Genomic DNA, 24,939 nt, shown 5'->3' with positions numbered 1-24,939 from the left:
AGCTAAGGCATTGATTATTGCATTGTATACGATGAATGATCATAATGTTATTGAATATGATTCCTCACTAAGCATTAGCTCTAATCCTTATTGCATACATTTATAGCTATATATATGAGCTATCATGATATATCCATGCATCATGCATGCGTATTTAAAATCTTATTTGAATATTAAAAAATGGTTCTTAATGAGAGATACTATATATAATCAAAAAAGCTAGTCGATACATGAGATTTACATTTCATCTTATGGTTAATCTGCGGATACCTACGCAAGTAGTACCATAAGGCAAGGTCGGTCACACGCAATGGACACAAACTCTACAATGGGACATAGGGAATCTATACTATAATACTATTAATTGAGAAACCTAAGAAAGAGTGTTGGAGGTTTTATGAAGGCTAAGACTATCCTCATCGGTGGATTTATGTTGTTTCTTAGTTCATTTCTTAGGTGTAGATAATATTAATTATTCAGACATAAGTTAAGAAATGCAAGATTCGTTTCTAATTTTAGGATTGCAAGAAACGTCTCTTGCTGGACAGGTGTCACAAAATCAGTGGGTCGAGTCTTAATTGGGACGAAGGGGTTTATTTTTTTCTTTTTCATCTCTCTTTCACTTTCCTTTTCTCTCTTTTATCTCTCTCTCGAGACTTTTCGCGATTTGCTTTGATTCTCTTTTTCGATTCCGAAAAACTGATTGCTTCTCTTCCAGTTGATTCCCACGGCTGATTGTCCATGGATTCGGCCGCGATTTGGTTCCGGTGAAGCAGGAGGCATGTGATTCCGGTGGAGATCGATCCGTCGAAACCCTAATATTTGGGGAAGATTCAAGCAGTTCGATTTGTTCAGGTAATTGTTCTTGCATGTCTAGTAATTGTTGTTTATTTATTTGAAAAATGTCTCAATTTTAATTTAATTATGTCTTTTGTTTGTATGCTGGTTTCATTTGCGTTTCATCAGTTGGTTGTTTTGTATGTTTATAAATCATGGATATAGGATTCGTTTTTGTTGAAATTTCATGGTTTTTGAGTCCATATAAGAGTCCCAGTTGATCTATGTAACAACTTCTGTCGCTAATTAAACGAAAGAAGAAGAAAGATTTATTCTTCATATATTCTCTTCGTATCAGTGCGATTAATCCTCCCGATGTTGCTATTGTATTTCCCATGGATGGGTTTCATTTGTATCGTTCGCAACTTGATGCAATGGAGGTTGAGCTTTATTTGATTTTGAATAGTTCTCTCTCTCTCTCTCTTGCTCTTTGTTTTTAACCAGACTTTTTGAATGTCTCTCTAGGATCCCAAAGAAGCCCATGCGAGAAGAGGAGGTGAGATCTGTTAAGAGTTATCTTCTACGTAAGGTTTCAAAGTGTTCAAAATTGGTTTGACCCCTTTATCCATTAACCAGCTCCATGGACTTTTGATCCTGCACTATTGCTTAACTGTTTAAAGAAGCTGAGAAACGAGGTAAAGAGATTGTTACAAGATTTTTTGTTGACCTTAGGGTCTTGGAGTTACAACACTTGCATTAGACTCTGATTAGTTTTCAAGCTGTTCAGGGATCAGTTTATGTACCATCATTTGATCATGGAGTTGGAGATCCAGTTGAAGATGATATCTTTGTTAGCCTCCAGTAAGTAGCTTCCCGAACCGGTTGAATCCTAATTCAATAGTATCATATAATGGTTTTATGTACCTCTTCCCGAGACAATCAGTCTTCTCTATCTCCTCTTTTTACAGGCATAATGGTTTTATGGAAAGGCATGTATACACGAGGATCCGGCAAACCAACAATTGTTTTAGAGGCGGTCGCGTCGTATGATCTCTGGATATGGCACGCGTTTTTTGGGTCTCCAGGTACTTTTAACGATATTAATGTTCTTGATCGATCTCCTGTCTTTGATGATATACTTTATGGTCAAGCTCCACAAGTTACCTACTACGTTAATGGCAGAGAGTACAATTTGACTTACTATCTGACAGACGGTATTTATCCGAAATGGCCAACGTTTATTCAATCCATACCACTACCACAGACTCCAAAAGCATCTTTATTTGCTGACCGCCAAGAAAGCTACCGAAAAGATGTTGAGCGTGCGTTCGGTGTCCTACAAGCTAGATTCGCGGTCATTAAAAATCCATGTCTTTTATGGGATAAAGACCAAGTGGGATTGATTATGAGGGCGTGTATCATACTCCACAATATTGATATATCATGGTTTTTAGGTGTTTTTAGCCATGATATAAGTCTTATCTATAGAGTCTTTTGGTGTTTTTAGAGTCTTTTTGAGTCTTTATAGGATTTAACATGGATGGGAGCATAATTGAGCTAAATTGGAGGATTTGGAGCTTAATCAAGCATTGAGGCTGAGTTACAAAGTTGGGAGACGAAATTGAGAGAGTGCATCGATCGACACATTGATAGCATCGATCGATGCTAGGCCAAATACGAAATTGGAAGTTTTCCCACAAGTTTTGAAGATTTACAAATCTGCCCCAAAGTTTTCCATATTTGCATCATTGGTCCCTGGACGTGTTTAGGAGTATAAATAGGATTTTTATGGTCATTGTTTAGACCTAAGCTTTATTTTTCCCTGCAACTTTTGAGAGCAAAACCCTGTGAGATTTTAGAGAGCTTTTGGAGAGAAGAATCAAGACTCCTTCAGAGAAGATTCAGAACTCCTTTACTTCTTCTTTAATCTCTTTCTTAATGCAATTTATTCAGAAGATGTTTTGTGTTTCATTGATTATGTCTGAGTAGATATGCTTGTTAGGTTTAGGGTTTCTCATTAGGGATTTCATGGATTATTAGATCTGTTATTATTTAGGATTCATTATCTTTCTTGTTCTTCACCATAGGTTGTTTTTAATGCTAGATCTTTGATTAGTCATCTGGATTTAGAACTTAGGATTATTAATTGATATGAGAATATAATTGATTTTCCTGATAAAACCTTGGTGAGCAAAATTACTTTTTGCAAAGAGATTTGAATTAGTGATTTTGTGAACTTATCTAACCTGATTTTAAAGCTGATTTATTACCTAGAATTTTGCAAAGAGATTTGGATTTTCTGGTTTTAAATTTAGATAATATTTGCAGTGAGAACTGATTTATTTTATAATTGTGTTTAGAGTTCAAGAACGGTGCTTAATTGTTGAATCCTGCTTATTTAATTAATTGATCTGATTTTCCATGATTTCCTGAGAATTTCCCTAAGCCTAGCGTTTATTCCTATTGATTTACAACTCCTTTATTTTCTGTTTTTGCATTACTATTTAAATTTAATATTTTGATTTAGCATAATTAAAAGAGTAATAAGTCTATTGTGTGAATCTAGAGTTCTTGTGGATTTGATCCCTAAGTACTACAATTGATCTCTTAATTTGAGAGAGTAGCTCAGGGTTAAATTTGAGCATATCAAATTTTGGCGCCGTTGCCGGGGACTCTTTTGATTCACCATTAGATTAAAATCTTTGATTTTGTCTAAATTTTTCTTTTTCTGTTTTACTCACACGCTTTTGTTTCTTTTCTCTTGTGTGTTTCAGGTTCATGCCTAAGCCTAGCACCAGGAAAAATCCTACTGGTCCAGTTATTAAGCTTACAAACCAAGAGTTAGGACAACTAGAGCGTGAAAACACCAAAGCAGCCAAATCAGCGAAGATGGCCAATATAATCATATTGAGACCTGATGAGGCTGGGGTTTTGAAGGATCAAGAGGGTAATGTGTACAACGAGCAAGGCTAGAAACTTGATGCTGAAGGACGGGTTATTCAGGAAGAACTCATCGTGGCCGATGAGAATGCAGATGGCGTCGATCGACGCAACGTCGGCATCGATCGACGCAACCAGGACGGCATCGATCGATGCAATGCTGGCATCGGTCGACGCAATGCCGGAGCCGGTGCGAATGGTGCAGATTTGGGTGGCAATGACCAGCAAATTGTTCAGCCTAGACGGGACAACAATGGAGAGCTTGTCAAGACTCTTGCGGACTTCAACAGACCAGACTTATTCTATGAGAACCGTTCTGCAATTGTCCCTCCTCCATTCCCAAGGAATGACTTTAAGCTGAAGCCTGCCTACTTCGCTCTTGTTGGACAAAGGCCATTCCAGAACCTGCCAAATGAGAAGCCTCTAGATCACATTGAACACTTTGAGGACATTGTTACTAGCATCAAGGCTAATGGAGTCACTGAAGACTACCTCTACTGCAAGCTTTTCCCCTACTCTCTTGCTGGGGAAGCTTCTCATTGGCTAAGGCAGCTCAAACCAGGATCTCTGACAACCTGGCATGACATCAAGGTGGCATTCTTGAACTACTTCTATGATGATGCCATGTCTGATGAGCTGAGGATCAAGCTCTCCACCTTTAGACAAGGACCAACTGAATCTTACAAAGCTGCTTGGGTAAGATTCAAAGCATACCAGAGGGACTGTCCACATCATGGATTTTCAGAGGTGCAATTGATCAGTATCTTCTTTAGCGGAATTGATTGGAGGTATCAGATGGCTTTGGATGCTGCTAGTGATGGGAACTTCAAGACAAGGTACCCAAATGATGCTGAGAAGTTGATTGAAAGGTTAGCATCAATCAACAGTACCAAGAATGCAGACTTAGAGCGGAAAAGAGCACATGAAGGCAATGGTTCAAATCAGTTTGCTGCAGTGAATGCTAAGTTGGATACAGTGCATAATCTTCTTGTGGGAAAGAAGTCTGTCCATTTTGCTGAAGATGTTGAGAATTTTGAGCCAAAGCCAGAGACTAGAGAAGAAGATGTCAACTATGTGTATGGAGCTGGATATCAAAATCAGAGATTTGGTCAGAAGAATTCCTTCACAGGAAATCCAAGCAGCAACTTCACAAGGAACTATGGTTCTTCATCTTACCAACCCCTCCCTCCACCCAGTTCAGAGAGCAAGATGGAATCAATGATTGGCCAGATTTTGGAAGGTCAACAGAAGTTAACGGTGGACTTCAATGGGAAGATTGATTCTGTATACACTGAGCTGACTGGGAAGTTTGATGCATTAAATACTCATGTCAAGAAGCTGGAGAATCAAGTGATTCAGACTGCTGGATCTGTTAAAAGACAAGAGGAACTTCTTAATAGAAGAACTGAGAACCCCCACCATGCTTTAAATGCGATTTTGGTGAAGGAAGAAGATGAAGATACGACAGTCGGTCCAGCATCGATCGACACTACTCAAGAGCATCGATCGATGCAATCATCACCAAGTGTCGATCGACGCAATGTCAGCATCGATCGACACACCCCACAGACAACTACGGTTTCTGTTCCAGTTCAACCATCCGATTCACAACAAGCCTACAAGCCTAAGGTTCCTTTTCCTAAGCCTAGGAGGTCTAAGCAGGAGATTGAAGAAGCTAGATGCAAAGCTATGATGGACAAGGTAATGATTGAGATGCCTTTGATTGATGCTGTCAAGTTTTCTCCTAGTATTAAGAGATATGTGAAGAGAATGGTCACCAATGGTTTGAGTCATGAGGAAGGAGCACTGCTTACAAAGGATGTCAGTTCAATTCTGTTGAAGCAGCCTCTACAGAGGAAGAAGGATAAGAAGCAGGAGGTGGTTGTCTCTAAGGAAGTAAGTGCAGTAATTCAGAGTAGGATTGCAGAGAAGTTACCAGATCCTGGAAGCTTTGTACTTGACTGCTCTATCTCCACAGGAAGGTTTCCTCACTCTCTTTGTGATCTTGGTTCTAGTATTAACTTGATGCCACATTCTGTTGCTGTGAGACTTGGGATGACGGATTTTAAGCCAACTAAGATCTCTCTTATCTTAGCTGATCGATCTAGAAGGATTCCTGAAGGTGTCTTAGAGGATATTCCGATCAGGATTGGAGATTGCATGATTCCCACTGACTTTGTGGTACTGAAATATGACCAAGAGCCTAATGATCCTCTCATTTTAGGACGCTCTTTCTTGGCTTCAGCTGGTGCCATCATTGATGTGAAGAAGGGACACATATTTCTGAATGTAGAAGATTTGGTCATGAACTTTGAGATGGACAAGCTGAGAAGGGTTCCCACTATTGATGGTCAGACATTTTCTGTGGAGGTTGTTTCTGATGACAATCTGATCATAGAGCTTCAAGAAGACATTACTGCTGGGTATGTCAAAGAGTTGGAGCCTGTAGAGGAAGTGAGTAAACAAGCTGCTAAGCTTGAAGATTGGAGTGGAGATCATCTAATCAGTACTAGAGACCATGATGAGGTTCTAATGCATGACAAGTCTCTGGAAGATGATGTTTTGTGATGGAAACACGAATTGCTGAGGAAAGCTGCAAAAACGTTGAAGAAACACGAGTTCAGAGACTTGCATCAATCGATGCAGCTGTTGCATCGATCGACACTCCTTCCAGAGACGGCTCGGACTTGTCCACAACCACAAATTCTCGCGTTGGATCCTTAGCTGCAAGTCCTAGACCAGTTGTAAAGCTGAAATCTCACTATTCCACAGTTCAGAAGCCACAGGTAAGGCCAAGGTATGCATCTTCTTTACCCAAACCTTCTCCTATCATCAATAAGAATTTCAAAGGTACAAAAACTGTTGTGCAGTTAACCAAGCCGCGAGACTATCGCAGTGTGCTTGTTTCTTCTGTTGATGATTTTCCAGGACTTAAAAGAAAGCCACCCATCCCTCAGTCCCGTCCTGGTCCTGCTCCTCACATCCTTGTCAAACCTCATGCAGCTAAAGCCTACACACCCCCTTGGATGAAGAGGACATCCTCTCAGAAGCATTCACTGCCCTGTTCCGATCCACCGGATGCCTGAGATCCGACACAGTCAAGCTAATGACTGAAAACAAGCGCTTAGTGGGAGGCAACCCACTGGTAGGTTTTTTTTTTTCCTTGTTCTTTTGAATTATTTTTTATTTTTATTTTTATTCGCCAATCTCTTACTTGATAGCACTGGGGACAGTGTTGTTTAAGTCTGGGGGAGGCAGTTACTAACTACGTTTTTGTTTTTGAGAGTCAGTCGAAAAAAAATGGTTTTATTGAGTCAAAATTTTGTTGGGAACTATGACTTTTCTTTTTAGTGTACTGCTTTGGTTGTTTAATGCTGCAGATTGAATCCACAAATCCGACTAATGAAAAATCCAATGGCTGACCAGTGAACCAGAGACATCCGAATTTCCAACAGAATCCATAAAAGCTTGAGGTAATTTCTGTACTTTTCTTTTTACCTCATCAAGGAGATTGATTTTCATAGAGCTTGACTCCTTGTTCATACCTGACAAGTAAGACTTCAGAAAAGAAAATGGTACTCCTCTCCCTTATTTAAGTTTAAAAGATTTTTCCTGAGAGCTTTGTTTTTTTAAAAAAAAAAAGAGAATAAAAGATGAGATGATTTTGATCAGTTTAGAGAGGTAGGTAAATTACCTGTGACCTCATTATTCTACTCTTAAGTCAAATGATCATATAAAGCTTGGAAGCGAGGGGTAGGTAAATTACCGATGACCCTATTATTCGCCTACAACTTTGAGAAACAAAAAAAAAAAGAAAAAAAAAAGCAAAGCAAAGCTCTGAGGAAGAATAAAAAGAATAAGTCTGGGGGAGAGAAAGAGTACCACGTGTGGTAAAAGATATGTCTTGCTTGTTATGGTATTGTACGGGAATGAGTCTAGAAGGTTCTTGACATTGATCAAATTGATGAGACCCACTGATGAAAGCTTAATGGAGGAAGTAGTGGAATTTGATTTGAATTTGGGATGCTATGAAAGTCAACGGAGAAGTACATGGTGGTTCGATTTGGATTTATCAGCTAAGCATGTGGATTAAGGTTTGGATGATCATGGCATTGCTTTGAAAAGAAAATGAGTTTCTATGTTTTCAAACCTCTTTCACAGATGAAGTTTATGTTTTGCTTGAGGGCAAGCAAAGGCTAAGTCTGGGGGAGTTGATATATCATGGTTTTTAGGTGTTTTTAGCCATGATATAAGTCTTATCTATAGAGTCTTTTGGTGTTTTTAGAGTCTTTTTGAGTCTTTATAGGATTTAACATGGATGGGAGCATAATGGAGCTAAATTGGAGGATTTGGAGCTTAATCAAGCATTGAGGCTGAGTTACAAAGTTGGGAGACGAAATTGAGAGAGTGCATCGATCGACACATTGATAGCATCGATCGATGCTAGGCCAAATACGAAATTGGAAGTTTTCCCACAAGTTTTGAAGATTTACAAATCTGCCCCAAAGTTTTCCATATTTGCATCATTGGTCCCTGGACGTGTTTAGGAGTATAAATATGATTTTTATGGTCATTGTTTAGACCTAAGCTTTATTTTTCCCTGCAACTTTTGAGAGCAAAACCCTGTGAGATTTTAGAGAGCTTTTGGAGAGAAGAATCAAGACTCCTTCAGAGAAGATTCAGAACTCCTTTACTTCTTCTTTAATCTCTTTCTTAATGCAATTTATTCAGAAGATGTTTTGTGTTTCATTGATTATGTCTGAGTAGATATGCTTGTTAGGTTTAGGGTTTCTCATTAGGGATTTCATGGATTATTAGATCTGTTATTATTTAGGATTCATTATCTTTCTTGTTCTTCACCATAGGTTGTTTTTAATGCTAGATCTTTGATTAGTCATCTGGATTTAGAACTTAGGATTATTAATTGATATGAGAATATAATTGATTTTCCTGATAAAACCTTGGTGAGCAAAATTACTTTTTGCAAAGAGATTTGAATTAGTGATTTTGTGAACTTATCTAACCTGATTTTAAAGCTGATTTATTACCTAGAATTTTGCAAAGAGATTTGGATTTTCTGGTTTTAAATTTAGATAATATTTGCAGTGAGAACTGATTTATTTTATAATTGTGTTTAGAGTTCAAGAACGGTGCTTAATTGTTGAATCCTGCTTATTTAATTAATTGATCTGATTTTCCATGATTTCCTGAGAATTTCCCTAAGCCTAACGTTTATTCCTATTGATTTACAACTCCTTTATTTTCTGTTTTTGCATTGCTATTTAAATTTAATATTTTGATTTAGCATAATTAAAAGAGTAATAAGTCTATTGTGTGAATCTAGAGTTCTTGTGGATTCGATCCCTAAGTACTACAATTGATCTCTTAATTTGAGAGAGTAGCTCAGGATTAAATTTGAGCATATCAAATATGATTGTCGAAAATGAACGAGATGGATACAGTCAAGCTGAGGTTTCTGATTTCCCACAAGCAGAGGGTGTGGATCTTTCATATTCTATCAAATTCTCTTTATTCAGATTGTTCTCCTTATTTTTAAATATTAAACTATTTTATAGCAAAAAATTACGATAAAAATAGACGCAACTGTAAATTTTATATTAAGTTGTATTAAATTTCTCTATTGTTATAATTATTTAGAATATTTTAGTTAGTTTATAGAATAACGTTGAATATTAGATATTTAATTATTTAGATTCAACATAAAATGGACTAAAAGACATGACTATTTAAATAGATACACCTATTAGACTGAAAAGTTGTGATAACAAGATATAAATAAAATATAGTGAAAAGACACAACTTTACAATAAACAGATACAACAGTTTGAATTAAAAAAAAATTATGAAAATGTGCTACGAAAAATCGCAAATATTGTGTCTGCACTTGATTTCACCTAATATCCCATATAAACTAATTTTAAATAGAAGAATCTTTATTACCATATTGAGAAGTCAAATTCAAAAACTCACTATATAATCCATCTAACTCTTGAAAAAAAACTCTAAGTATTTTCATGAAATTTTTATTATTAAAATTAATTAAAAGTTGTAAATTAGATTCGTCATTCCAAAAATCTTTTATTAAATCAAGAATTGGAGGAATATTTTTATTTTTAAAAGAATGAATGCCAGAGAACAATTTGGAAAGCTGTAAAAGCTGTTGATATTTAAATTTTATATTATTTTGTGTCACAGCAAAAAAATGAAAACAGTTCAAAAAGAGAAATATATCTAAATTTTAAAAGAGACGAATATTCGAATAAACACAACTCTACAATCAACAGTTGTAACTTTACAAAAAAAAAACTGTTACGATGAATAATAGCAACTTTTTGTAAAACACACAGTTTAACTTTTCTACAGATTTTTTAAAAAAATATCCAAAAGGTGGTTGAAAAAACACAAATTTTGGTGACTTTTATTCGGATTGCTATTATATATAAACATTAGATTTTTATATTTAAAATTAACTAAAAGTTGTAAATTAGATTCATCATTCCAAATATATTTTGTTAAATCAAGAATTAGAAGAGTTTCTTTACTTTAAAAGAATGATTGCTAGAGAATAATTTAGAAAGCTGTAAAAACTGTTGATATTAAAATCTTATATTATTTTGTGTCATGAGAAAAAAATGAAAACAGTTCAAACAGATAGATTTCAAAAGATACGAATATTCGAATAACCACAACTCTACAATGAACAGTTGCAATTTTACAAAAAAATCGTTACAATGAACAATCGCAACTTTTTGTAAAACATACAATTTAAATTTTTTATATATTTTTTTAAAAAATATTCAAAAGGTACGATTGAAAAAACACAACTTTTGGTGGTATTTATTCGGATTGGGTTTAAATATATTGAAACGTCAAAATCCAAAAACTCACTATGTAATTCATCTAAATCTTGGAAAAAAACTCTAGGTATTTTCATTAAACTTTTATATTTATAATGAACTAAAAGATGTAAATTAGATTCATCATTCCAAAAATCTTTTGTTAAATCAAGAATTAGAGGAATTTCTTGATTTTTAAAAGAATGAATGCTAGAAAATAATTTAGAAAAATGTATTTATCGTTGAGATTTAAATTTTAGTTGATTTTGTGTCATGGCAAAAATATAAAAACAGTTCGATCAGACCAATATATAGATTTCAAAAGATGCGAATGTTCCAATCAACACAACTTTACCGTGAAAGTTGTAACTTTTCATAAATAACCGTTCTAATGATCCATCACAACTTTTCAGAAAATATCCAAAATGTACGATTGAATAAACACAACTGTTAGTCGCATTTATTCGGATTGTTATTATTATATAGATTTGGGTGATTTTCAAAAATACCCTTTTCTATGTCACTTTTCAAAAATATTTTTTCATGGTGTTCATTTTCAAAAATACCCCTTTTTAATATATAAAATGATAAAATTATAAACTCTAAACCCCATATATTAAACTCTATCCCTTAAAAACTATACCCTAAATATAAATTAGGAACCCAAACCTAAAATTTTTTTTTAAAAATTAATTTAACATAGTGTAATTGTGTAAAAGAAGGCAAACATGAAAATATTAAAAATAAAGGGTATTTTTGAAAAAGGGTTTGCCAAAAAGGACATTTCTAATAAATTCTCTATAGATTTAGTGTGTTAATTATCAAAAATATTGTTGTATTTTAATTTGGTAATTAAAAGGAGGTGAATAGGAAAAATTCATATTTTCAGAAATAAGCCGAATAAATATTATTCATAAATTGTATACACTTCATAGTTAACGGTTAATCTGCGGATACTTACACATGTCGAATCATTAAGGTAAGACAATGCCCATAAACTCAACAATGAGACATGTAGAGAATCCTACTATATTAATTGAAAAGTACAAATATGAAACTAACCTTAAAATGTGTAAAAATTACATTCAATTGCCATTAGAAAAAATTAATTAAGCTTAATTAACTAATTTAAATAAATATAATTAAATTAAAAATAAAAAACACTCACATATTAAATATTAAAAAATCTAAAAAAAATCTAAAAAAATATTTTCTCTCTCTAATAAATTATGGACGAAATTACTAATTATTTTTAAAAAAAAATATATAAACCAATCAGAATTTTAAAAACTAAGATTTTCTATCCAAGTTTATAATACAATTATTTTTAATAACTAAATTCGAAGATTTTGTAAAAATTTTAAATTATGATTCTCCTATCATTTTTATTTTATTTTATTTACAAATTGTTTAGAACTTTCATATAATACTTATAATTAATAAAATGCATATGTTGTGATTTGAATTTTTTAAAACAAAGATATATTACTCAATGTATGAAAATGTGTGTTTTAATTTCCACATTGGCGGGTTGGTAAAACTAAATTTATATAGATGATAAATTATTAATTTTTATTTACTCACAATTATAATATTAAAATTACTATTTTATATTTCACAAAATATGATGCAAATACAACAAATAAACAATATAAAACTGTAATAATACGTCAAAAATAAAATACTATAATATTCTACAATAATTAGTATTCAAATAGACTAATAGATTTATATAACAATTAAAAATAAATATTATCCCAAACAAAATAATTTAAAAAATAAATAAAACAATAATTTTTATTATTATATTATAATTTAAAAAAAAAGGTTGACCCGTATCCTAGTAATATCTTAATTGAGAAACCCAAGAGTTGTATTTTTATCTATATATCATAGCCAATCAACAAAACCTATTGATATTTTATTGTAGAAAGTTTTCTGCTTTATAAATGCATGATCATCACCAACTTTGATCAAAAACATATTGTATACTAATGTAATATGATACGGTTTCTAACTAAACTTGCTCTCAAATTTTGATAACTAACATTCTATATACTTGAAATGTATGTATACTAGTTCTTTTAATCGATCTTGTGTATAATTTTGTGTATATTTTTCCAAACAATTGTTGAATTATAGAGACAAACGATATAAAGGAATAATAGATTTACCTTAATACGCTATACTGTATATGAAAAAAACGTTGGCAAAGATCAAACTCAGTAGCAAGTAGACTGGTAATATATATGAAGCCATATATTCTAAACATGATCAAATTTTTATAAATAAAATGGTAAGCGTGTATATATCTTGGATTGAAAAAAAAAATCAATGAATATTGTGTTTGAGTTTGACCATAATTAAGATTCGTAGTTGGGAAAATTGGTGGGAAAGTGTCTTCCTAATATGGATATGGTAAACTTGGCGAGCAAGTCTCTTCTTCTATACTATATTGATGGAGGATTTTAAAGATGTGAATATCAGTTAGGTGCTTGACAAGGTAAATTAGGCTTATATTGCTAATTAACAACAGTCATGTCTCTGCATCTCAATCAGCCTTGGTAAACCTGTGTTGGTTAGATCCTCTCCTCTTCGCTCGAATGGCTTGTCATCTTCCTTGCTGCAAACCCCTCCTTGTAGCATCCTCGGCGTTGTTTCTTGGAATTGGGATTTCGGTCATTTAGGTCAACTCGTGATTATGAATGAGAATGAACATTGATGGAATTATACGAACAAGAAGGTGCCTCTGGAGTTGATGGATAAAAAAAGACGGTTTTGATTGGGTCATCTCATGGCTGGGTAGCTACTTTGAAGGGTAACGGAAGAGTGCGTCTCCAAGACGATCTAAACCCGGTTGCATCGGACACAGATCCGAAACGCATTTTGCTGCCTCCTCTTGTAACTCTCTGCCTCATTGCCAAACTCAAATTGTCACCAACGTGGCAATGTCCTCATCATCTCCTGAGGAAGAGGATTGTGTTGTGGCTGTCAAGTTCTTGGGACCTCAGCTCAGCTTTTGCAGACCCGCTCAAAGCAACTCCCAGTGGATCAACATTAGAATCGAAAACCCCTGCTTCAAGTCCTCCCGAGTCATGTTCTCCAAGAAAGATGGCATATTTCGCATACCCGGATCTGGAGGCCACCTCATAGGATCATGGGATCTCACTAAAAACCACATTCCAAAGTTCCAGAAGCTGCGATTTGAAAACCTTCCTGAGCTGACCAAGACTAAACGCGACCTTTTGCTTTCGTGTTGCACAAGCGAACACTTGGTGGAGTCGCAATCAACCGGTGAAACTTTCTTGGTTAAGTTGTTCAGGAAGGCCACTAACATCATCCACCCTGTTGCTCCCATATTGGATTCAGAAGGTTTGAAAACAGAAGCGTTGATGGTGTTCAAACTTGACCAAGACGGAAACGCTGTTTACACTCAAGACATTGGAGACCTCTGCATTTTCCTCTCAAATTCTGAACCTTTCTGCGTCCCTGCTAGCTCCTATCCCGGCGTGTCCACTAACTGCGTCAAACTCTATGACTCCTACGAAACCGGGCATGTCGATCTGGCTGTAGGCGAATTCAGTGGGTAACTCTGCATTCAGAACCCCTTTCTATTTTCCACCTCAACCTATATAGACTAGTTGTTTCGAATTTAGTGAGTCTTTGTTTTTTTCTCTTAACCTATATCAAACATTTAAATCTATTTTATGAATGGTGATCTCTGTTGCGTAATTTCATTTGTTTGAGGTGATATTCTCTTTTTTCGGTTGTTGAGTAAACTATATATGCATATGCTCTGGATCTTTTTGTTGCTTTTCAATGTGAACAAGTTACTTAAGCACTTCTGATCAGATCAGGTGACATGAATCTGAATTTGTATTATTGTTATAATATATTCTTGATATATAGCTTCATTGGGATCAACGATCTTGTTTTACCCGTTTTGGTTTTCCTAATACGGGTGTTAGGAACTGGTGGTGTGACTGTGACCATTAGAAACAGTATGTTTTTGGTTAACTCCAGTAGCAGGTGCAGGTGTGTCCATTATTATCCAAAGGAGAAAAAGGTACATTTGGCGCATACTTGTACTAACTAACATCATGTATAGTCTGAAGAATACTCAAAGCTTGACAGATGAGATGACACACTGAAGATCTACACCTCACATTACCAACCGAAAGAGCCGCAATATTGGTGACAGTAGATGCAGACAATCCATGTTTGAGGCTACGAGGAAAGCTGTAGTTGGTTCTAAACTTACGTGTGTGGTCTCGCATGTACAAAATATATCCTTCAAATATTGCTAAGGTTGTTGGTAATATTTTTGGCTTGTTGCTGCTTGATTGCTATTAAGGAACAATACTCCGCTCCATCGTAAGAAATTTTTATTCATATTTGTTATGTTAATTTTTCTTTCTCAGAACAAATTGACTCGTAAGTTGAGACCTAACCCCTTTTTTGGTCAACTTAAAGGGCTAAGCTTAACTATAATAAGATGGTAAAAACTTTAGCAAACAAAATCATGATTGAAGCCACTTCGACGGATTTATTAATTGGATTGGAAAGAGAAGAGAGAAATTAAGGGGGGAGGGTGTATTCAACTTGATATTTTAAGTGATTTGTGTAAAAGTTACAAATCCTATGTTATTCAATCATGGATTTTAAAAACTCTCCTAAAATCTACTGTTATTGAACTGATGATTTAAAAATCTACTTTAAAATCCACTATTATTCAAAACAGTTTGTGGATTTGGATTTTAATAAGTTTTAGGGATTCTGGAGGATTTGAGAGGATTTGTTTAGTTAAAAATACAGAAATCAAAATCTCATGGTTTTAGGTGGGATTTGAAAGAATTTTCCTATAAATCATATCAACTTCTCTAAAATCTACAGAAATTCCAAATTTACTAAATCCCATCAAATCCTCCAAAATCATTGTTTCAATACACCCCTAAAAGTCTTAAAAAGGTAAAACTGTGACAAAAAAGACTCCACTGGCTTTTTTACTGTGGGCGTGTTAACAGATTGAGTGAGTCGGTGGGTGTGAATCAAGGACTAATCCAACTCAAGGACTCTTTCTCTTTTATTTACATATATAAAAAATCAAATATAATCAGAGGAGAATGCTCACAAACCACCACCAAACAAAACAAGAGAGGTCTCTGCAAAACACAAACCTTGAAAACTCAATACATCATCACACATCTCTCTAATTGTCTCTTCATCAACGTTGTCCTTCTTCTTTCGAAGCCGCCACATAAGAGACAACAACTGTAATGTCGTCAAGCTTACCTCCGTAGTATCTAAAGCCAGCATCTTGTGCTGCCGTCGAGAATGGAGTTTGTCTGTTTTTGTCCTGTGCTCTTTGTCGCGCCAATGCTGCAATCTTCTGTGCTGTTACCTGAGGATCTATGTTGGCTCTCACAGCATGAACCACTATGGCTGTGATCTCGTTGTTGTACAGGTTGTCGAACAACCCATCTGTTCCAGCTATTATGACGTCTCCCGGAGCCACAGCAAAAGTAAAAACCTGACCCGAGCTTGGCAAATCGCCGTTTCTTCCACTCTCCAGCTGATAGGTGAAGTTGAAGTCATGCTGTTGAACCGGTGAACGGAAAACCGTGTGCCCTTCACGAACTACCATGAACCCGCTGTCTCCTAAGTTGATTGCATTAAGTCCCTGGTTGGTTAACGCTATGATGCAAGCTGTTGAAGACCCTAGTGACTTTGTGCTAGTGTGAGCCTTTTCCAACACTCTTGCTGGATCAATCGACCCTTTAGGCTCGTCTTGGATTGCATTCACTGAGTTAGACATAAGCTCCCTAGAGTAGAAACCTGCATCAATACCAAGCTCTGCCCAACCTCCCACACCATCTGCCACACCCAATGCTTGCTCCTCTGCACAGATAAAGTGAGCATCCTCTCCCCCAGTCGCCTCTTTATCAGGATGCGGTAGATAACACGACCCCGAGACAAGCTTCAGAGGCTTAGTACAAAGCTTAGCCGCTACAGAATCAGAAGAATCTCTAACCTCTTCCTCAGTGACAGAGTTATCAAGCGAGACATCAGGAGCATTCCCAGCTGATAAACGATTAGATAGTGAGCTATGCAAGCCTCTAAATCCCAATCCTTTTCTTTGGTGGTTCATGTATATCCATCTCTTGGCACCTCTATAAGCAAAATACGCATATATTGTAGACTTCTCCGAGTGATCTTTCCCTCTGAGTCTCATACTGATTCTTCCACGGTTAGGACCGTCTCCACATACCATACCAACACCAAAACGCTTCGAAACAAGAAGATCAGAATGACGATCCGCAAACAAGGATTTAGAACCTAAACTAGCCATTGATTTACCCTGAGCTAACGAACTAGGGTCCGAAAGCAAAAGATCAATGTGATAACCACAGACCTGAAAGGCTGGACCAGATACAGAAGGAACAGAGAAAGTTCGAGAAACAGCACCAACGACAGAAAGGTTCCTCCTTTCGTTAATCAAAAGCAAATCAGAGCTCGCAGGTTCGAGAAACCCGTTAGGGTTAGTAAACCTAGAGTGCAATCCCCTATAACTCCCAAACCCTAAATTCGCTAATCCAATCAAAATCTTAACTTGTTTCTGAAGACCTTCTCTCACAGTTAACATCTTAAGCACAAACTCGAAACCCAGTAATAATTATAACCAGAGATATAGATAAGATCATATCTTCCAAAGCATCACTTTTTTTTTTGCGTCGATTGATCCAACACAAACCCACAAAAGGCAGAGCTTCAAATCAAAAGACGAATTCAGAACTTACCAAAGAACAAAATCTTCTCTTTTTTTCACAACCCTTCAGGCTTCAGAGCAGATAATGCGAAGATAAAAATAGGGGAAAGCAGAAAAAAGAGAAAGATTAAATTTTTTGAAAAGAGGAATTGGCTAGAATCCAGATGAAATTGCAAGAAAGAACCCTAGCCAAATCTGGATCTTTTTTAAGACAAAACACAAATAAAGCTGGTGGTCAAAAGCAACTCGCTTCTCTTTTTTGCTTGTTCTAAAAAAAAACAAACCAGTAAAAAAATTAGGATTGTCTCAAATCCTTTTTTATTCTTCTTCTGTCTGCGTAATGAGAGAGAGAGTTTATGAACGCGTGGTGGGTACAGAGATGATCAGACTGTTCCTCTCTCACATATTTTTGGATATATGTGAGCCGTTAGATCATTGCTTTGGCAATACATCAGCCGTTTATTAAATTAATAATAGAAAATAACGAGAACACCGAGTCGTGGAAAAAAAAAATATCATACCGATTACTGGGCTTATAAAAGCCCATTTGAGTATCAATCAAAGCCCATGTGACCAAGAGTTTAGAACACCATATTAGTTAAAAATTTGTGGTTTCACTTTAAAAATATTTAAAAGAGAAACAAAATTGGGTTTAAGGGCTTCTGTACTTGAGTTCAGAAAAAAAGGAAGCATAGTTGTCACATAACATTGGGAGTATTATCAAAACTGTCCAAATTTGACATGACTTTTCGGAAAACTTATTGGGTGCATGTGAATCTGCATCTCTACTTCTACTATGTCTATGTGCGCATCTACCTTTGGAAGTCACAATCACATCATTTAGACCGCTCTAAATTTTTACTTAACAAATATTTTTAAGGACTGAAACAAATTCTGTGATGTTACCATAGGTCCATAGCCACACACAAAACGTACCTTTTCTATCTTCTTAATGACGACCATCAACTAACTAAGATAATGATTAGGCCCTAATAGCTAGTCCATTCATAGGGGCTTTTTAGAAAGTTGTAATACGTGAGATTCTAATTAGAAAGTTGTAATAAGCACTCCCCAAATTATTAGAGGCTCTTGTATAATTAAACTAAATTTAGCGAATTTGTGAAACAGAATTCTCAGTACTGATATCATCAACACCTACTCTAACTTTTATGTGTGTACATATATATATGAATTCGAGTTGGTGACTGCTACTGTGCTACATCATTGACTAATTTTATTTAATTATTACTAAAATACTAAGTAATCATGAAAAATTGTTTTAAAAGATAACTAACTTGGTCATTCATTTGAAAGTACTGATCGACTGTAGTAAATCTATACCATATAAGTTCATTTAATTTTCCATTGCTGAAAATACAGGGGGCAAGGCAATTGTGACGCACATGGGATGTGTATCACACTCACAACTTTTCATGAAATAAACAAAACAAAAAGGACACAAGGATTTATAAGTGAAACGATTGTATCTCTAAACTGAAAAAATACAAAAAAAAACTAATAATTAACAAATAAAATAAAAACCAAGCGGTAATTAGTTGAGAAAAATATGGAGTATGATCGCCTTTAACTCGCGTTTTTTCTTCTTCTTTCCGACTTCGATTTTTCAGAAACTTTTTCACTTATGTTTGGTCAGTTAAAAATCTTGTCATGCTTTTTATATTCGTTGGATTAGTCGGGATTGAGTTTATAGCAATATTTTCTGAAAATAAGAGTTAGATACTTAGATGTTATATTTATATTTGCCATTTCTACTGAAATTATTTTACACAAAACATGCATCTTTTTATTCTAAAATGTGTATATTATTACAAAAACAATAGCCACTTTTTCAAGAGAGTTAAAATATACCATTTATATTTATTATAGAAATAGGGTCTTTTCACCTTTTTTTTTTGGGTCAAACGGGTCTTTTCATTATAAAACACATCTAAACCTTAAAAAAATAATATGAGCCCATTTTGTAAGGTCCTTTTCTGTAAATAAATATTAAATATATGCATTTGATTACTAATATTATATATGAAAAACTAATCTCCTAGCTATTGTTACTACTATATATCAAAATCTAAAGTTTTAGTTTTCAAAGAATGTTTGGAGACTATTTAGCGCATTCCTCTGATTGATGTTTATTTTCTAAACTCTACCCACTTCTAATTGGCAAAATATCAATCATGAATGCTAATTCATGTGTGATTGATATATTTTTTAAAAAAATAGTACAAGTAAAAATGTAATTACAAAAATACAACGAATAGTCGTACTCGTACGTCAGTAGATTACAAAATACAACTAATAAAATGCATGCATGAATCACGTTGAAAAATCTAAACAAAAATTATGAGGAGGAGGAAATTATTCCTTTTTGTTCCGTTCCCTTCTGTGGATACCAGCTTAGAGAAGCTGCGATAACGTTTACGCCCTCGTCCACTGAAATTAGAATGCGAGGAATAAAAATAAAGAAAAATTAGAAAGTTGGAGAAGGAGACAAAACCAGTCAATTTTTTCACACACAACAACAACAAAAAAAGAACAAACCAGTGAAAAGTAAAAATACATGACAATTAAAAAATAGGTCAATAAAAAGGGTCATTTTGTGACAAGAAAGAAAGAAAATATCAAGTCCATCACTTCTCCTCTGTCGATCGAGCTTCAGTTATAGAGCAGCAACTAGCTATGTCTCTATTTCTGAAGCCCTTCCTCTTCCTATACGACACCACTCTTAGTCTCCTCTTACTTCTGGTAACTCATAGCTCCCCTCTCTATATGTAAATAATTTATTTATTAATGTACATTAACTGATAGTTATTTCTCATGCATGAATGAATTAGTTCAATGGAGGTAGTCTCGAGGATGCAGCTGCTGCCCAACAGAGGCTTGAGGCAGACAACAATGCTGCACAGTCGTCTGAATGGTTCCATATGCAATATTTGTGGATAAAAACGAGGAGTGTTGTACTAGTTCCCGTTTTCAAGTGTTTGGTGGTTATGTGTTTGGTATTATCCATCATAGTGTTCTTCGAGAGTTTTTACATGAACTTTGTCATACTCTTCGTCAAGTTATTTAGACGTAAACCCCATAAAGTGTACAAATGGGAGGCCATGCTAGCAGATGTCGAGGTTGGACCCGATAACTACCCAATGGTTCTTATCCAAATACCAATGTACAATGAAAAGGAGGTATATAGATATAGTACCTTTGTCAGTTAAACTCTCTGCTATATCTTAATATTTATAATGGGACCTATCGCAGATTGACGAGACCTTATGGCTCGTTGTAGGTCTATCAATTATCTATAGCGGCAGTATGCAGTTTGGTCTGGCCATCGCGCCGTCTAGTAGTTCAAGTTGTTGATGATTCTACGGATCCGGACGTAAGGGTAAGTGGCTTGTTTTTGTATTTTTTTTGGACATCAGTAAGTACGTAGCTTGTTAGATACATAATATATATAACTTTGCAGTGTTCTAAAAATTGGCCGCTTAAAATGACCAACACAATTCAAATGTGTCGATTTTGGCCAAATAGATAAAAAAAAAATAGAATTGGTCGATAGAAAATCAATTGTATAAATGGAAAACTTTTAAGTGTATACCTTATTTATGTAAAGTTCAATATCATAATTTATTGATTAAATAAATAATATAATAGATGCATCTATTGTATAGTATGCTAAATTTGAAAGAGAGAGCGTAACATTTAACATTATGATTTATTGATTAAATAAAATAATAGGACGATTTTCCCATTGCATTACGTATATATTTAGATGCATATATTGTATAGTATGATAAATTTGAATGAGGAAGAGTAAAATTTAACATCATGATTTATTGATTAGATAACATATTACAAAAAAAATTCTTAGATTTTCCGTTGCCTAATGTACATATTTAGATGCATATATATTGTATATAGTATGATAAATTTGAAAGAGGGAGCAGGAAGGTGTAGACGTAGAGATTGCAAAATGGCAAAGCCAAGGCATAAACATAAGGTGTGAAAGGAGAGATAACCGGAACGGTTACAAAGCCGGAGCTATGAAAGAAGCTCTTACGCATACCTACGTCAAGCAATGCGACTTTGTGGCTGTCTTCGATGCCGATTTCCAACCTGAGCCCGATTACCTTACCCGCACTATCCCGTTTCTCGTCCACAACCCTGAGGTTGCTCTAGTTCAGGCTCGATGGATATTTGGTATATGCTTACAAACATTTGTATTATGAATTAATTGGTTCTGATCCATGCAATTATGGAGATTTTTAGGCTTTTTAATATTAATGAACGGAGATTTTCTTGCAGTGAACGCGGACAAATGCTTGATGACGAGGATGCAAGAGATGTCCCTAAACTACCATTTTAAGGTGGAACAAGAATCAGGGTCTACTAGACATGCTTTCTTTGGGTTTAATGGTATGAATTATTTTCCATGGCATATTTAATAACATATCTTTTCCATATAAAAAAAATAAAAAAATGATAAGAATCAGTCAAATATAAGGGTCACGAACCACGCACTAGGCTACTAATCATAAACCTTCGCATGGTAAAGCCAACCTAAGTATCGAATATCTATAAAAAAAAAATCTTTTGGGATCAATCCACAATGACGATGAACTCCAAGAATTACCAGCATATAATCTAAGGGAGAGGATAGTAGCTAGGAACCTAACAATGAAATGAGGAAGTATACAAAGAAGAGTATATAAGTCACTTTCACTTATTATTAATGTGCGGTTATAATTTGGGACCATAGATTTTTCATTTTAGACGCATTGAAAACACCATGTGGGCCAATAACTAATTGGCCATACGACTCAGATGTTTGAGACCATGACAAATACATATAAATAAATCTTAGGAACCGCGGGTGTATGGAGAATATCGGCACTGGACGCAGCAGGAGGATGGAAATCAAGAACCACCGTAGAGGACATGGACTTAGCTGTTCGTGTTGGTCTTCACGGCTGGAAATTTGTCTACCTTAACGACCTCACGGTAACACACGTTTTTTATATATATGAGAAAGTTAGTAAAGTTACACCACTCATGTCATAACCATGCAAAGCCACAAGAATAAATACATTATTCTCCTTTTGCTATCACAAACAAAAACAATGAATGGCTAATTTGGAGGTTTGCAGGTGAGAAACGAGCTTCCAAGCAAATTCAAGGCCTACAGATTCCAACAACATAGGTGGTCCTGTGGCCCGGCGAATCTATTTAGAAAGATGACAATGGAGATTATTCACAATAAGGTCCTTTTTTGTTACTTTGCTTCGCTCAGGCCCCTCCTGTTAGTGACTGAATGGTCCTGTGTTTTTTTTTTTTTGTATTAATGAAATTAGTACAAGCTTTTTCTTTTTGTTGTCTCTAGATGAAATAGGACCCTGATAGTGATAAGCAGGTTGTCTTGTTTGGACTAGTGGGTCAATCTAGAAAAATACGTTTTGGTTACTGATTGGTTAGAGTCTCCACATCCGTGGGACTGGAGTAGTGTGATATGTACGGTGTCGTATATTAAATCAGTTTGGCTAATTAATATTTAATTAATTTGGAACAGAGAGTATCAGTATGGAAGAAGTTCTATGTGATCTACAGCTTTTTCTTCGTAAGGAAAGTGGCAGTACACTTCTTGACATTCTTCTTCTACTGTATTGTTGTGCCAACAAGTGTCTTCTTCCCTGAAATTTACATCCCATCTTGGTCTACCATTTACGTTCCCTCTTTGATCACTATCTTCCACACCATGGCAACTCCAAGGTACCTTTATACCTTTACTTGATTTAATTACTCATTTGTATAATCAAGATTAAACTGTCTTCTGACTTCAAATTGATGCATGTATAAATTTGAATCAACTAGATCCTTCTACCTCGTGATATTCTGGATCTTGTTCGAGAATGTAATGGCTATGCATCGAACCAAAGGAACTTGGATTGGCCTACTCGAAGGAGGAAGAGTGAACGAATGGGTTGTGACCGAGAAATTAGGTGATGCTTTGAAGAAAAAGTTACTCCCTGTCCAACGGAAATCTTGTTATCAAAGGTGAGAGAAAGCATATAATTTCCATTTTTGTGGGATTAGTTACCAATAAGTTACAAACTTTCACCCATAATTAATTTCCTCAGATCAGAAAAAGAGCAAGTAAACAACATTTAGACTTAAGCTCGTGATCTTGAGATGTACTACTTTTCAAAAAATTATTAATACACTAATGGTAGAACTATATATGGACAATATAATGCCTCTCTTTTTCGTTTTTGTTATAGTAAGTGATGTTTTCAACAAATACACATGCAAACATACATACTAACAAAAAGAAATTGTGTAATTTTGTTGCAGAATTAACTCAAAGGAAGTGATGGTGGGGGTATACATTTTAGGATGTGCATTGTATGGACTGATTTATGGCCACACATGGTTACATTTCTATCTATTCCTTCAGGCCACTGCCTTCTTCGTCTCCGGTTTTGGTTTTGTCGGAACTTAAGAACCTTCCCCAATTATATAATTATGGGTTAATTACTACATCATTTGTGCATGCTTTATTTATTATTATTTATAGGTACACCATGTTGTAGCTCATATTGTTTGTATAATGAATAAGATGTTTTGTTTGTTTAAATGTGTTATGTGTATACATCACGCTGGAATTAGGTTATATAAAAAAAAAATACACCACTTTGTAATTCTTGCCATTATTTTGATTTGTATCATCCATCCCTTATCTGAAAGTCGATATACGTGCACTAATATATAATTCCACTATTTTTCTCTCTAAACTTAGTAAGCTATTAATATAATACTGTCAAAATATGTTTTCATTATATGTTTGTTATAAAAATAAATAAATATCTATATATCTCCCATCTAAATAAGAAGAAGAAAAAAAAAACTTAACTGAGTTTTCTGCATAGCTCACGAGTCACCACTCACCACTCACCACCTAAGCATTGTGAAAATAATCATACTTATTTTTGGCAAGCATCTCCATCGAGCATCTCCTGCATGTCAACCTGATGTCTTTTATATTGTTTCACCGTCAAGCTTGCGGCCTCTGTTAAATTTGTAGTAGCTTAGCTTTCTGAGGTTTGTGCTATCTCTCATTGGACTTCGCATTTTTTTGTAATTGTCATTGGGCTTTGCCATTTATTTGGTGTAGCCCATTTAATCAAAAGTTTATGTACGAGTAAACCGAAACATGGAAGAGAACGAAAGAAAAAAACCAAATATATGAAATGATAATAACAATTCGGTTCAATTCGACAATGACTTTTAAAAAATCCAACCTTAACCCGAATACAAACTTCCAAATATTGAACCGAACCAAATGGAACCTTGGGAGGGTTCATACAACTTTACTAGTACAGTAAAACCTCTATAAATTATCAATGTTGTGACAAAGACATTTTATTAATTTATAGAGATATCAATTAATCTATAAATTAATAATAATTATTTTATAATATAAATTAATAATTATATTTTTATTGTTTAAATTGTTAAAATTATGTGTGAAAATTTAAGCAAAATAAGATTAGACATTCGGATGTTGTAAATTTTATGGTTTAAAAATTGAAC

The 24,939-nt window shown here is 34.8% G+C and overlaps 3 protein-coding genes and 1 pseudogene across 5 annotated transcripts; 3 read left to right on the top strand and 1 right to left on the bottom strand.

Annotated features, from left to right (window-relative positions):
- The first annotated feature begins 672 nt into the window (after positions 1-672).
- Positions 673-3,673, top strand: LOC104731946 (putative uridine kinase C227.14). Of its 3 annotated transcripts, XM_087477922.1 has the most exons (6): positions 1,141-1,217; positions 1,303-1,333; positions 1,414-1,472; positions 1,565-1,638; positions 1,746-1,862; positions 3,552-3,673. In XM_087477922.1, the coding sequence occupies exons 1-5, from the start codon at positions 1,173-1,175 to the stop codon at positions 1,825-1,827; spliced, it is 291 nt and encodes a 96-aa protein (XP_087334048.1). In that variant the 5' UTR covers positions 1,141-1,172; the 3' UTR covers positions 1,828-1,862; positions 3,552-3,673. The 3 variants fall into 3 exon arrangements, 2 of the variants coding, with proteins under 2 accessions (XP_087334048.1, XP_087334047.1); XR_015574137.1 differs by lacking the exons at positions 1,141-1,217; positions 3,552-3,673 and adding an exon at positions 673-855 and having other exon boundaries at positions 1,746-1,884; XM_087477921.1 differs by lacking the exon at positions 3,552-3,673 and having other exon boundaries at positions 1,746-1,959.
- A 9,439-nt stretch (positions 3,674-13,112) lies between these two features.
- Positions 13,113-14,164, top strand: LOC109127960 (uncharacterized; annotated as a pseudogene).
- A 1,466-nt stretch (positions 14,165-15,630) lies between these two features.
- On the bottom strand, positions 15,631-17,772 carry LOC104731944 (putative protein phosphatase 2C 55). The gene has a single exon (XM_010451453.3). The coding sequence runs from the start codon at positions 17,215-17,217 to the stop codon at positions 15,799-15,801; it is 1,419 nt and encodes a 472-aa protein (XP_010449755.1). The 5' UTR covers positions 17,218-17,772; the 3' UTR covers positions 15,631-15,798.
- A 2,025-nt stretch (positions 17,773-19,797) lies between these two features.
- Positions 19,798-23,983, top strand: LOC104731943 (putative glucomannan 4-beta-mannosyltransferase 1). Its single transcript, XM_087478191.1, has 10 exons — positions 19,798-20,100; positions 20,190-20,537; positions 20,639-20,737; positions 21,300-21,552; positions 21,658-21,768; positions 22,217-22,353; positions 22,500-22,613; positions 22,919-23,118; positions 23,221-23,403; positions 23,701-23,983. The coding sequence occupies exons 1-10, from the start codon at positions 20,035-20,037 to the stop codon at positions 23,846-23,848; spliced, it is 1,659 nt and encodes a 552-aa protein (XP_087334317.1). The 5' UTR covers positions 19,798-20,034; the 3' UTR covers positions 23,849-23,983.
- The last annotated feature ends 956 nt before the right edge of the window (positions 23,984-24,939 follow it).

This window comes from Camelina sativa, chromosome 12, assembly GCF_030686135.1.
Source record: "Camelina sativa cultivar CO46 ecotype springtype chromosome 12, ASM3068613v1".
In the NCBI taxonomy this organism is placed as follows: Eukaryota; Viridiplantae; Streptophyta; class Magnoliopsida; order Brassicales; family Brassicaceae; genus Camelina; species Camelina sativa.
The sequence above is the reverse complement of the archived record's forward strand: the minus strand, read 5'-3'. Positions and strand labels throughout refer to the sequence as shown.

What these genes read in the sequence shown, in the direction of transcription:
- LOC104731946 (XM_087477922.1), top strand. Translation starts at nt 1,173, where the DNA reads ATGGATGGGTTTCATTTGTATCGTTCGCAACTTGATGCAATGGAG. An exon ending in CGCAACTTGATGCAATGGAG is followed by an intron (nt 1,218 to 1,302) that starts GTTGAGCTTTAT and finishes ATGTCTCTCTAG; the next exon opens with GATCCCAAAGAAGCCCATGC. An exon ending in AGCCCATGCGAGAAGAGGAG is followed by an intron (nt 1,334 to 1,413) that starts GTGAGATCTGTT and finishes TCCATTAACCAG; the next exon opens with CTCCATGGACTTTTGATCCT.
- LOC104731944 (XM_010451453.3), bottom strand. Translation starts at nt 17,217, where the DNA reads ATGTTAACTGTGAGAGAAGGTCTTCAGAAACAAGTTAAGATTTTGATT.
- LOC104731943 (XM_087478191.1), top strand. Translation starts at nt 20,035, where the DNA reads ATGTCTCTATTTCTGAAGCCCTTCCTCTTCCTATACGACACCACTCTT. An exon ending in TCAGGCTCGATGGATATTTG is followed by an intron (nt 21,553 to 21,657) that starts GTATATGCTTAC and finishes ATTTTCTTGCAG; the next exon opens with TGAACGCGGACAAATGCTTG. An exon ending in TGGAGATTATTCACAATAAG is followed by an intron (nt 22,614 to 22,918) that starts GTCCTTTTTTGT and finishes AATTTGGAACAG; the next exon opens with AGAGTATCAGTATGGAAGAA.